Source organism: Pygocentrus nattereri, chromosome 23, assembly GCF_015220715.1.
Source record: "Pygocentrus nattereri isolate fPygNat1 chromosome 23, fPygNat1.pri, whole genome shotgun sequence".
In the NCBI taxonomy this organism is placed as follows: Eukaryota; Metazoa; Chordata; class Actinopteri; order Characiformes; family Serrasalmidae; genus Pygocentrus; species Pygocentrus nattereri.
In genome coordinates, this window is record NC_051233.1 from 2,390,050 (window position 1) to 2,402,344 (window position 12,295).

Here is a 12,295-nt window from a genome sequence, read left to right on the forward strand (position 1 = left end):
TGGGGCAAAAGAAAGGAATGGCGCCCCCTGGATGTGCACTTGTAAATCAAATGAGTCTCCTGTGATCCTGAGTGGTGCAACTGTCTACACTGGATATCTTGGCAAGTGAAATCATCTTAAATCTATTCGTTATGCTCTTGAAAAAGATGGTTCTTGAAGGGTTCTTTAGTAAAGAAAATGGTTCTATATAGACCCAAGAACACTCGGAGAACCCTTTTCATCATGAAATAGTTCTTCAGATTGATGGAAAATGTCCTGTAGATGGTTCTACAGACATTTTTCTATATAGCACCCAAATAGGTTCTTCTACTCTTACAATGTCAATCTTCAATCAATGTAAGAACCATTCTTGATGCTGCACAGAACCCTTTTCAAAACGTTCTATCTATAGAACCATCTGCAGCACATTCTCCATCAGTCTGAAGAATATTGTGAGCAGACTGTTGTCCATCTGTTTCTCTGATACTCTGTTACCCTGTTCTTCAGTGCTCAGGACCCCCATGGACCCTCACAGAGCAGGTACTATTTGGGTGGTGGGTCATTCTCAGCACTGCAGTAGCACTGACGAGGTGGTGGTGTGTTAGTGTTTGTTGTGCTGGTACGAGTGGATCAGACACAGCAGTGCTGCTTTTCATTTTTTTATTTACTGAATTTTGTGTTTTTTTACTGCCAAAGCAGAGACTTAAATCTTTTTAAAGAGATTGAGGAATGCAGTTTTAAAATTTGTTGTACATGCAAACCGAGCCAAAACTGTAAGGTTTTAGAAAATATAAAATACTGAACATCATCTGTAAACACAAAAAATATAACAAACAACAAGCCGCAATCATTCTTGCAGCTTAAATTTAGCCAAATATAACAGATAAATGTGTAGTTGAGGTATTATACAGGCAAAAATATCAGTTAATATTAGTTCATATCAGAGTTAATATCACTGTGTGAGTCGCAAATACATCAATAAAATGTTTGTTAACATTTATCAACGTCAAAATGGTAAAATATTTCAGTGCAACTTAGAAAGTAAAACGTTAAAGAGTTAAACAGTCACTTTATTAGAAACCACTCCCTTCACCTACTGCAGCTCACCTGCTGATGTAGACTTTGTGCCCTTCACCAGTGGTCAGTTTCTGACCACAGGGCCACTCCTGCCTAGATACTTTTGGGCGGTGGTCTGTTATCAACCCTTGACGTGTAAAACCCTCAGCAAAAACTGCTACGCTGAGCTGAGAGTGGACCTCCACCCAAAAATGATCAGGTCAACAGCAGCTGTACAAGGTTGGGGTTTCTAATAAAGTGGACAGTACTTGTAAACCACTGTTATTCCTCAATATTGTAGCCAAACCCCCAGAATTCAGCATTGGACATGCCAGGCTGCTCCCAGTTCCTCCGAACTTCTCTGTGCGCCGTTCCAGCGAAGGACATCATTGGATTTCCTCCAGGAGCGAGGTCAAGCAGCTGCCGATAGCCACTGAACACATTCTAGAACACAGAAAATCACACAGCATTCATTATAAACTGGAAAAAGCTATAATTATAACTCTAAAACTAAAAATAGCATTATACACTGTTTAACCACCTGAAAGGTACTTTTTGAAAAGTAGTGCAATACTTTTTAGCTACTTTTCCAGAAAAACATGGTGGCTACTTTTTAGCTAATTTCCAGAAAAACGTGTGTGGCTTAAAATGAGTGAGTGAGTCTGTCCAATACTATTAAAATATGATGTAATGTTTTGCTCATTAAAAAAGTGACCTCTACTAGTAGGACGCCACTGTGGGACTGTGATGTCATGTGGTTGTACTTCACTCATTTCTATAGAAAAAATAAAAGCTTTTCTCTTGAGAAACATCACTTCCTAACTAAAGCTCTGAAGGATGAATGACATACTAGAATTATACATTCATTTGATGTCACCTCAAAACTAACAACCTGCTAGTTGAGCTATTTTTAAAAATTAAATAAATAATTTTCCTTCATTTGTACAACATATTTTTAACAGTACTGGACAGACTCATCATATTGAGGCCCACATGTCTTAAAATGTCCTAAAACAGGACAGTTTAGTCTTACAGGGTGAAACACTGTGGTGCTAGTATCACAGTTTGGGGCTTTTCTGTTGCCACAGGTCCAGGACAGCTTGCTATCATTAATAGATCTATGAATTCTGGGGCTGTATTACAGAAACATCTTAACTCTGAAATCTTATCTGTTTAGTTACCATGGTAACTTCAGTTAGGACTGAATTTAGGACAGTAGCTATTACAGAACAGTTCATAAGCTCATCATTAACTCAAGATTAAACCAGCGTCATACAAACATCCTGACTGGACTAACCCTCTTAAATCCTGTCCTGACTTTAGGATGAACCCCAGCAGGGACCTGACTCCTGTTTAAGGCCCGTTTCTCTGGTTTTGAGGCGGCTGAGTCAGGCAGCGTAGTTCACTACCAGCATAATGAGCTCCATTTATTCCTACTGTAAAACGCGGCTTTCACTGGGAGAGGTTTTTCTTTTCTAACTCTGCGTTTTAAACATCTCAGAACTCCACCGCCCCTCTGATCACCTTCCTGTGTTAATGTTGATGATAGAATATTACAGTGATGGTGGTGAATAATGAGGAGGCGGAGCTGAACATGTGTCTGTTTATTAGGAGGAGGAACATGCTCGTCTAAAGGGTTTGGGAAATGGAGACTGAAACTGCAGGGCGGCGATGCTCTGACAAACAGCAGGGGGCGCTCTCACAATATACTTAATCTCCAGTTTTCGCACTTCAGTTTTGTTTTGACCAACAGTAGCTATAGCTTACAAATGTTGCATTATTTTAATTATGTCTTTACATTTCAGCTGCGTATGTATTGTTGGTTGCTAGGTAACAGACATGACAGTTGACTGAGTTGACTTTGATTGAGTAAGATAGGATTTTATACCTTGAGATGAGATGCCGTAAGATAAGATAAAACTCCTAATTTAAGATCAGATTTGCTTCTGAAATGTAAATTTGTGAAAAATCTTACCTGAACTGTCAGATCTGTACTTAAGACATAAATACTGGAGGCTTCTTTAATGCAGCCCCAGGATTGTATCAGGGTGTCCATCTCCGAGACTGAAGCTCAACGGAAGGTGGGTCTCTCAGCAAGATAACAATCCTAAAGGCTACCACAGAACCAGACGCAGAAGAAACTTTGCATAAAGTCGAGACTTTAATCCAAAAGAAATGTTATGGCAGGATCTGGATGCAAGAAAGTCCACCAACATCACTGAGATGAGGCAGAATTCCTGCAAGGAATACAGTTACAGGAATGGTTGTGGTCATTGCTGCTCAAACCCGTCACAGCAGTTACAGAAAGCATTGCTTCATATCCTTTTCCAACATTTTTTACGCTGGATCACCTCCTTCAATAATTGAGTTAAAAAATACTCGACTGTGTGTTGTTTGCTTTATTTGGCTTCGGTTTATTTATTTTTTAGGACTTTTCATGAGTTCTAACGAATTTGAAGAGTTTTTCGAACCAAGACATTTTCCGCCCATCCCCGCGATGTTGTTCGCCTTTACCTCTTCATAAAAAAAAAGACACCGAATCTCTGGTCCACGCTTTCACATCATCCTGCTTAGTCGACTGCCACTCCCTTCTCATTGGTGTTCTTCACAAAACAATCTGCCTTCGTCAGGATTTACAAAAGTCAGCAGCTAGAATCCTCTCTCACTCTCACAAAGTTCTCCTGCTAACTTACAAATCTCTGCATGGTCTAGCACCGGTCGTCTAGTTGTCCCAAAGTTTCAGACTGGTCACCGTTGGAGGCAGATCTTTCAGCGTTATGGCCCCCAAACTATGGAACTCATTACCACAATCTCTCTGTGACAGTCCCTCACTTTCCTCCTTTAAAGCTCAGCTTCAAACCTACCTCTTTTCTCAGCACTTTCACTCCTCTCCTTCCTGATTTTGTTCCCTATATAAGTTTAACTTATATCATATTATCTTATCATAAATCATTATATTATTATTGTTATTGAAACATCTTCTAGCACCACTGTATATCAGTATCTACTACAAAACTTATAAGTTACTCAGTTACTCAAAATGCTACTTCTACTCCAGTATATCGGTGAATAAAATAATCTACTTCTTTCCTCAGTTTCATTCTCATTATTACCATTTAGTTCCTTTTTTGTGTTTAATTTCATTCAGCTGTTCTGGTTCAGCTCCCGTTCTGCTTTACTGTTAATCACGCCGCTCACTTTGGAGCTTCTGCATTTGGTTTGTGACCAAAGGCATCCAAAAAGAGAAGAATATAAAAAGAGAAGAATATAAAAAGAGAAGACTGCAGCTGTACAAACTTTGGTTCTTACGCTGACTGATGCTGGATGGACAAAAAGGTTCAGTAAAGTTCTGTATGTTTCTCTGTACTTAAAATTTAGCTCTCATTATGGCGAAACACATGTGCCACAAATGGAGGTGGAGCAGACAGGGCGTTGGATTACAGGTGTAACAACAGAGCTGGTTTTCGAGGAGCCACTTCTTATTTCCCCCGTTATATATCAAAAACAGGACTGCAAAACAGCAGAGGGCGCCCGCGAGCGAGTCCCCAGTGAATGGGAGTGAAAGGAACTAAACATCTAAAAACAAAGAAAGTTAAAATTGTTTCCAATCAATTTTAGAAAGTAGAAGTTTGTATTTCACTAAAAAAGTAAAGAAATCTCACCTGTATGTTTCTTTTTTATACAGCAAGCGGGTTTCGGGCAGGACCTAATATTACTGCTACTGAGAGCTGATTGGTTAGTGTTACTGCTACTGAGAGCTGATTGGTTAGTGTTACTGCTACTGAGAGCTGATTGGTTAGTGTTACTGCTACTGAGAGCTGATTGGTTAGTGTTACTGCTACTGAGACCTGATTGGTTAGTGTTACTGCTACTGAGAGCTGATTGGTTAGTGTTACTGCTACTGAGAGCTGATTGGTTAGTGTTACTGCTACTGAGACCTGATTGGTTAGTGTTACTGCTACTGAGAGCTGATTGGTTAGTGTTACTGCTACTGAGAGCTGATTGGTTAGTGTTACTGCTACTGAGAGCTGATTGGTTAGTGTTACTGCTACTGAGAGCTGATTGGTTAGTGTTACTGCTACTGAGAGCTGAGCTCATTGGCTGTTTGCGCTCTCTGACGTAATGAACCTACTCTAAACAGACTGGAAATTCTCCCCTCTAAACTTCTCTGGTAATAATGAGGAAAAGCCATATAAGCTGAAGATTTAGTGAAATGAACTCTGACCTCCCGGCTGATGGGGCTGTCAGTGAGTAGTGAGTGATGGTGGTCGTCCTGCGGGATGACGTCCTGCTCTTCTTCAGCACGTTCACACCTCCCCTCGGACCGCCAACTGACCGAGCTGCCCCACCTCTTCTCCCCCATCAACCTGCGACACAACAGTAACAACAACAACGATAAGAAGAAGAAGAAGAAGAAGAAAAAGAGGAAGCAGAAGAAGGAGGAGTGTATTTGGAGATCAACTCACACACTAAAAATATTAATAATAATAGTAATATTGGTCATCTTAACACTAATGGTTCTACCTCTCACTCTCTCCACTTTACACTATGTCTCTCTCTCTCTCTCTCTCTCTATTTTGTGCTCTCTCTATCTCTCGTATCTCACTCTATCTCTTTCTTTTTCTCTCTTTCTCTCTGTCTCTCCATCTGTCTCACTCTTTTGCTCTCTCCTTCTCTGTCTCTCTTCATGTCTCTCTCACTCTCTTTTGCTCTCTCTGTTTTGTGCTCTATCTCTCTGTATCTCACTCTATCTCTCTTTCTTTTTCTGTATCTTTCTCTCTCTCTCTCCCTGTCTCTCTCTCCCTATTTTGTGCTCTCTCTATCTCTCTTTATCCCACTCTATCTCTCTCTTTCTCTCTTTTTCTGTCTCATTCTCTCTCTCTCTCTCTCATTTTCTGTCTCTTTCTCTCTCTCTCTCTCACCCTCTCTCTCCCTCTTTCTCTCTATCTTTCTCTCTCTCTCCATCTGTCTCTCTCTCCATCTCTCTTTATCCCACTCTATCTCTTTCTCTCTCTTTTTCTGTCTCCTTCTGTCTCTCTCTCTCTCTCTCTCTCTTTTTCTGTCTCTTTCTCTCTCTCTCTCACCCTCGCTCTCCCTCTTTCTCTCTATCTTTATCTCTCTCTCTCTTTCTTTTTCTGTCTCTTTCTCTCTCTCTCCATCTGTCTCTCTCTCCCTGTCTATTTTGTGCTCTCTCTGTATCCCACTCTCTCTCTCTCTCTCTCTCTCTCTCTCTCTCTCTCTCTTACTCATCTATAATGCTTTGTTTTTTTCTCAGCTCTCTTATATGCTGTTTAACCACGGGGGTGTGTCTCTCTGCATCTCCGCCTCTTTTCTTCCTCTTCTTTCTCATCAGCGTTGCTGGAGAGGGCAGCTTCTCCAGGCAGCCGCTTCCAGAGTGACCACACACCTGACCAGGTAAACAGATCACATTCTCGCCTGTTATTACGCACAGATGCCATTAAAAACACGTTCATGCCTGGTTTCTATTATTATAATGTTATTATCATATTTCAGACTACACTGTATGATATAACAGCAGCTGTAACTCTTTGATCACTGATTTTAAAAGCTTGGAATCACTTTTTAATAATATAATCTCAGTCTGGCTGCAGCGACGATTCTGAAGATCACCACATGAGAACATCACATTAAAAATAAAAAACAAAATTTACTTCAGAATGGATTTCTAATAAAATTCATGTTCAAAAGGAATTTCTAATCCAGAATAAACTTTTTGTAAAATTTATTTCTCTAGTAAAGTTCAAACTTAAGTAATACTCAGAATATAGTTATTAGAATAAAAAACAAATAATATTAATAACTAAAATAAATATCTAATAAATTAATATGCAGAATATTATTACCCAGAATAAATATCTCATAGAATTATTAGCCAAAATTAAAATCTAGTCATATTAAAACCCCAAATAAAAATATAATAAAATTGATAACTAGAATAAATATCCAATAAAACAAGAAACATTTTAGAATTAAAATATGCAGAATAAAACCTGAATAAAAATAATATTCTGAACAAATATATTAAAAATATTAAAATATTATTAACCAGAAATCTAAATCTAATATTAATAACTAAAATAAATATCTAATAAAATTCATATGCAGAACAAAACCTGAATAAAGTTAATATTCTGAACAAATATATACACAGTTTATTACCCAGAATAGAAATCTAACAATGTTATCATGCAGAATAAAAATCTAATAACATTAACATAAAAGTGCTAATTTGTTGATTTCTTCTTTAAACCTTTATTACTGTAAATATATAATTACAGTATATTACTTATCATTTAATACCTTCTTGATGTAAACCTGAAATACTGAATTAAACTTATTAAAACTCTGTCGGGTTTATAGTGTATAGTATTTCAATCTACACTGTATAAGTTACTGAATAAAACAGCAAACATTATTAATATGACAGTGATTCCAAACTTTTGATCAGAACTATGTTATTAAATTAAGTGATTCTTTATAAGGAAACTGTTCTTACCTGCTCAGCAGGTGCAGCGAAGAGCTCATTTAATGGATCACAGCTGAAAGATCCCAAAATAAAAACACGCTCTTTGAGTCTTTGAACACTTTATTGAGTACAGAGCTCATATCAATATATTCAAATATTAACAATGAGAACTCAGGAACACAGCAGTCCATCTAAACTGCAGTGCTGGACAGTAACTGAGTAACTGAGTAACTGAGTAAATGTAATTAGTTTCTGTACTTTAGTATTTTTGGTGTATCTGTACTGAAGTTTCTCCGTTCTGGACTTTTTCCTTTCACTCCACTACATTTCAGAGTCTAATATCCGACTTTTTCCTCCTACATTTTGAGAAATCTGTCGTTCCTTTTGGTTTCTGTGTGTATAAAAACGTCACATGTCAAAACGAAAGAAGCGCAAAGCCAGAGCACCAATCAGGGCCCAGCGGTCACTTTGTTTAGAGCTGGTTTTGACCTGTTGGTCATACCGACCCAGTGCAGCACGCGGTTCAACGTCAGCGCAGCAGCGTAAAACTTTGGGAGAGTCTGTTCAACATAAATGATGAACTAACCTAACTTTGTGTAAATAGAGCTCAATATAGAAATATGTCCACATATGCAGTCGAGACTGACGCGGCTTTTTTCTGAATTTCTACAAACACCATTTCATTTTATAGTAAATGAGTTTGGGCTGGTTTATGTTTATGAACAGACGCCTACAGATCAACATAGTAAAGGAGCTCATCTGTGATCCTGAGTTTAAAGCCAGTTTTTATTCAACTTAAACTTGGAACTAAGTTGTAAATAAATCTGAAACTGAAACTTTGCTTGTGTGTAAAAAGTGATTTCAGAGCCACTCGGTTCTCCCTGATGGAAACTGTTTACCTTCAGTGTTTTGTGCTTCTGATCATTTTAATAGACGTCAGCGTCACTAATTAATGACGTTCTATTAAAAGACTGGTTTACCAAGAGAGACGCTGGAGGACTTTCACCTGAAATGAGTTCATGAAGCCAGTCTGGTTATAAAAATGATAACAGGACATCAGAGCCAGAATTCCTCTTTTAGTACTTTTACTTTATACTTAAGTACATTTGAAGGTAAATACTTTAGTACTTTTACTCAAGTGGAGGTCTAAAGGGAGGAACTTCTACTTTTACTGGAGGAATATTTTACCTTGGGGGTCTCGACTTTAACTCCACCACTGCTAAACTGTGACGTCTAACTGTGAATACGTGCACCTGATTACCACTCAACTGTATATGACTTTAAACAATATCCTGTAAACTTTACACACACAGTCGTACCTGGGACTTTGGAGGACTTTGTGCCAAAACGCATCATCATACAGGCTGAGTGCTGGAGGCCGAGAGCTGCTCTCCCAATGACGGTGTACTGCTCTTGATCGCCTGCAGAGGGCGGAACAAACTCACAAATAAATGTGAATGAAGGCACCTATAAGAAAATCTGATGCATGACAATATATGGATTTCAAAAGCATTACACACGTTATCATATATGAATTCATCTATACTGCAGCTTATATTTGTCACATATGGACATTTATGCGACATAAATGCCAACTTATCTGAAAAATTTTTAATATGTGACACGTATTTCAACCACACATCAACATACACAAACATTTACGTGAACCACATACTTAACAATATATGATAGAAAACATTATTAATGTATAGATGGCGTATATCACTCATATCTGCTAGCTTTATTTTTTTTTCTTCCACAGACATCCTAATGAAGCTAAAATTAGTTTAACTACAAAGCAAAACTCTTCACATCGCAAGCTTTGCAATAAAAACGTTAAAATAAGAATATTGTTCCCAGACACACTGAAATAATCGCATATTTGAAAGCAAACCGATAACATAGTAACAGTTATAGCTGTACTAGGATATATTATATATATATATATATATATATATACACATCCGTACGGGTGGTTAGAGCATTGAAAATTAGCTTTTCAGCTAAACGGACTACAAAATCTATCGCGTGGATGACATCACTATTACACATCCTGCCCAGCGGCGCAGGCACTGAGCGATGGGATTTGTAGTTCATTTACATTTTGCTCATTTACGGTTATATTGCTTAGCACAATATCGTGCTATTGCGTTTTATTTATTGTTACTGTGTTTGTTCGGTCGCGAAATGACCGTTTCGCAAACGTTCTAGCTTTAAGTGCTTTCTAATACGATGTCAAAAATTCCCTACGGCGAAATGAACGGCGGTTCAAAAATATTTCGAGCGCAACCAGCAGGTGGCGTAGTTCTGCACTTTCACGAAGGTGAAGCCGTCCTCTTTATCCTCGGGCCTCACTCGCCAGAGTAGACCTGCTGCACCATTTAAGGTGGAACGGGAACAAGTAATATTACCTTCTCGCTGCTGTCGGAACAAAACCTCGTGTTTTTGACATGATCTGTAATTCCCTATTGCTCTTTAACTTCATTGTGTGTGAATTTCATAGTCTTCTTCTTCTTCTTCTTCTTTTGGCTGCTCCCTTTAGGGGTCACCACAGCGGATCATCTGCCTCCATCTTCTCCTATCCACTGCCTCCTCTACTTTCACCAACCATCTCCATGTCCACCTTCACTACACCCATAAACCTTCTCTGAGGTCTACCTCTTCTCCTTCTACCCGGCAGCTCCATCTCCAACATTCTTTGCCCAATATATCCACTATTCCTCCTCAACACATGTCCAAACCATCTCAACCTGGCCTCTCTGGCTTCATCTCCAAACTGCTCCACCTTCACTGTCCCTCTGATCTGCTCATTTCTAATCTTGTCCATCCTGGTCACTCCCAACGAAAATCTCAGCATCTTCATCTCCGCCACCTCCAGCTCAGCCTCCTGTCTTTTAGACAGAGCCACAGTCTCCAAACCAGACATCATAGCAGGACGCACTGCTGTCTTGTAAACCTTCCCTTTCACTCTTGCTGCTATCCTTCTGTCACACATCAGCCCTGACACCCGTCTCCACCCGCTCCATCCTGCCTGCACCCTCTTCTTCACCTCTTTTCTACACTGTGCATTGCTCTGGATGGTTGACCCAAGATATTTGAAGTCATCCACCTTTACGACCTCTACTCCTTGCATCTTCACCTTTCCTGTGTGTGAATTTCATAGTAAACGGACCAAAAGAAGCGGCCCAAAATGACAAGAAAAGACGTCTGGTTCCATTGACTTACATTAAAATCACACTATGTTTTTTTCTTTTTCCTGTAAAGTTAAGATTTTGGAGATATGAGGTTTTGACCCGAAAACAGTGAATTATATCTTATTTCACTGTTGTAAAAAAAAATTGGAGAGCCTCTGCCTCAAAACCTGCATCTCTAGCTGCGCTCATCAATTAAAGGTCCCAATTCAAGCTACTTAAGGAACCCTATTGATAAATCATCTTTGAGAATTTGGAAACCAATTTCAGAAGTATTTGGCCTACAGTTATTTTCCACTTTGTGTCCCATCACTGGGCATCCTGCGTTTTCTCCATCACTGATGGATAACGGGTTTGGGGTTTGGTCCAATCTGGGGATCAAACGGTTTAAAGATTTATACATGGAGGACACATTTTCAACAACTGGTCGATAAATACACTTTACCCAACCTGCATTTTTTTTTTTAGATATCTTCATATTCGTAGTTTTGTAAAGAACACAGTTCCTCAGTTTCCCAAGTTACCGGTTGCATCCCCTGTGGAAAGGTTTTTCCAATTATCCCCCTTTCCTAAAGGCCTACTATGTCATTTATACGGACAGATCCATTTATTACGAATGTCGTCCCTAGAGCATATCAAGGCCCTTTGGAAATCAGAGCTGGAGGAACCTGTTTCACAAGAACTTTGGGATGGGATATTGCAGAAGGTGCACAGAATCTCTATATGTGCTAAACATGGGCTAATTCAGTGTAAGATTGTTCACCGTTTCCATTTTGCTGAACTCAGACTCTCGAATATATATAAGCATATTGATCCGACCTTCGATGTCGCCAAGCAGTAGCAGACCATTTGCGTTCTTCTTGGTCCTGTCCCTCACTGCACTCATTCTGGTCTGAGATTTTGCGGTCTTCATCTGATATACTGGGTCGGACTCTTGAACCAAACGTCTTCAGTGTGTTCCCCGAACCACCCACTCTGAGATCTGTGGAGGTTTGTGTCTATGTCCACTCTCCTTGCTGGGAAACCTGTTCTTTAGAGGTCCCGCTTCTCCCTCTATGTGGATCCCAGGCTTGTGTAATGTGGTGAAAACGGAGAAGATCCGAAGCGTTAAGTCGGTTCCATCCAAAGATTTTAGAACACTTGGAACCCTTTTTTTTGAATACCTAGACAAGTTGTCTTCATTGGACCTCCCTTAAAATAATATCTCAGGGTTTGAAGTGATTACTAAAAATTTTGATACGCGTTTATGTGTCACTGTTTCTTATGAGTTTAATATCCTCTTCAAGTTGCTTTGAATGACTGACACTGGTATTTGATTTTTTTTTTTGTTTGTTTGTTTGTTTCTTTTAGTTTTTTGTGTATTTATTTATTTAGATTTTAGCAATTTTATTTTTTTTTCCCTTTTTTTTTTTTTACAACGGTCTTGTTTCGTCCTTTTGTCTTTTCGCTGTTGCTGTGTGTTATTTGTCTGGTTGTAAACCCAATAAAAAGATTATTAAAACAACAACAACAATGAACTAAAATGACTTACGTGGCGAAAGAGAGAAATGGATCACACCGCTCCGTGTCCGGTTGGTTCTGC

At 39.0% G+C, this 12,295-nt stretch overlaps 1 protein-coding gene across 1 annotated transcript in view; it reads right to left on the bottom strand.

Annotated features, from left to right (window-relative positions):
- Positions 1–630: 630 nt before the first annotated feature.
- The window catches only part of LOC108415256 (protein INCA1), an 11,914-nt gene continuing 249 nt past the window's right edge, over positions 631–12,295 (bottom strand). Inside the window, exons 1-6 of the mRNA XM_017688272.2 lie at positions 12,245–12,295; positions 8,842–8,943; positions 7,553–7,595; positions 6,282–6,442; positions 5,261–5,402; positions 631–1,479 (exon numbers count right to left, since the gene is read on the bottom strand). The exon at positions 12,245–12,295 is cut by the window's right edge and continues 249 nt beyond it. Coding sequence (XP_017543761.1) covers positions 1,318–1,479; positions 5,261–5,402; positions 6,282–6,442; positions 7,553–7,595; positions 8,842–8,943; positions 12,245–12,295 — 661 coding nt within the window. The 3' untranslated portion in view covers positions 631–1,317. The remainder of the gene's footprint in view (positions 1,480–5,260; positions 5,403–6,281; positions 6,443–7,552; positions 7,596–8,841; positions 8,944–12,244) is intronic.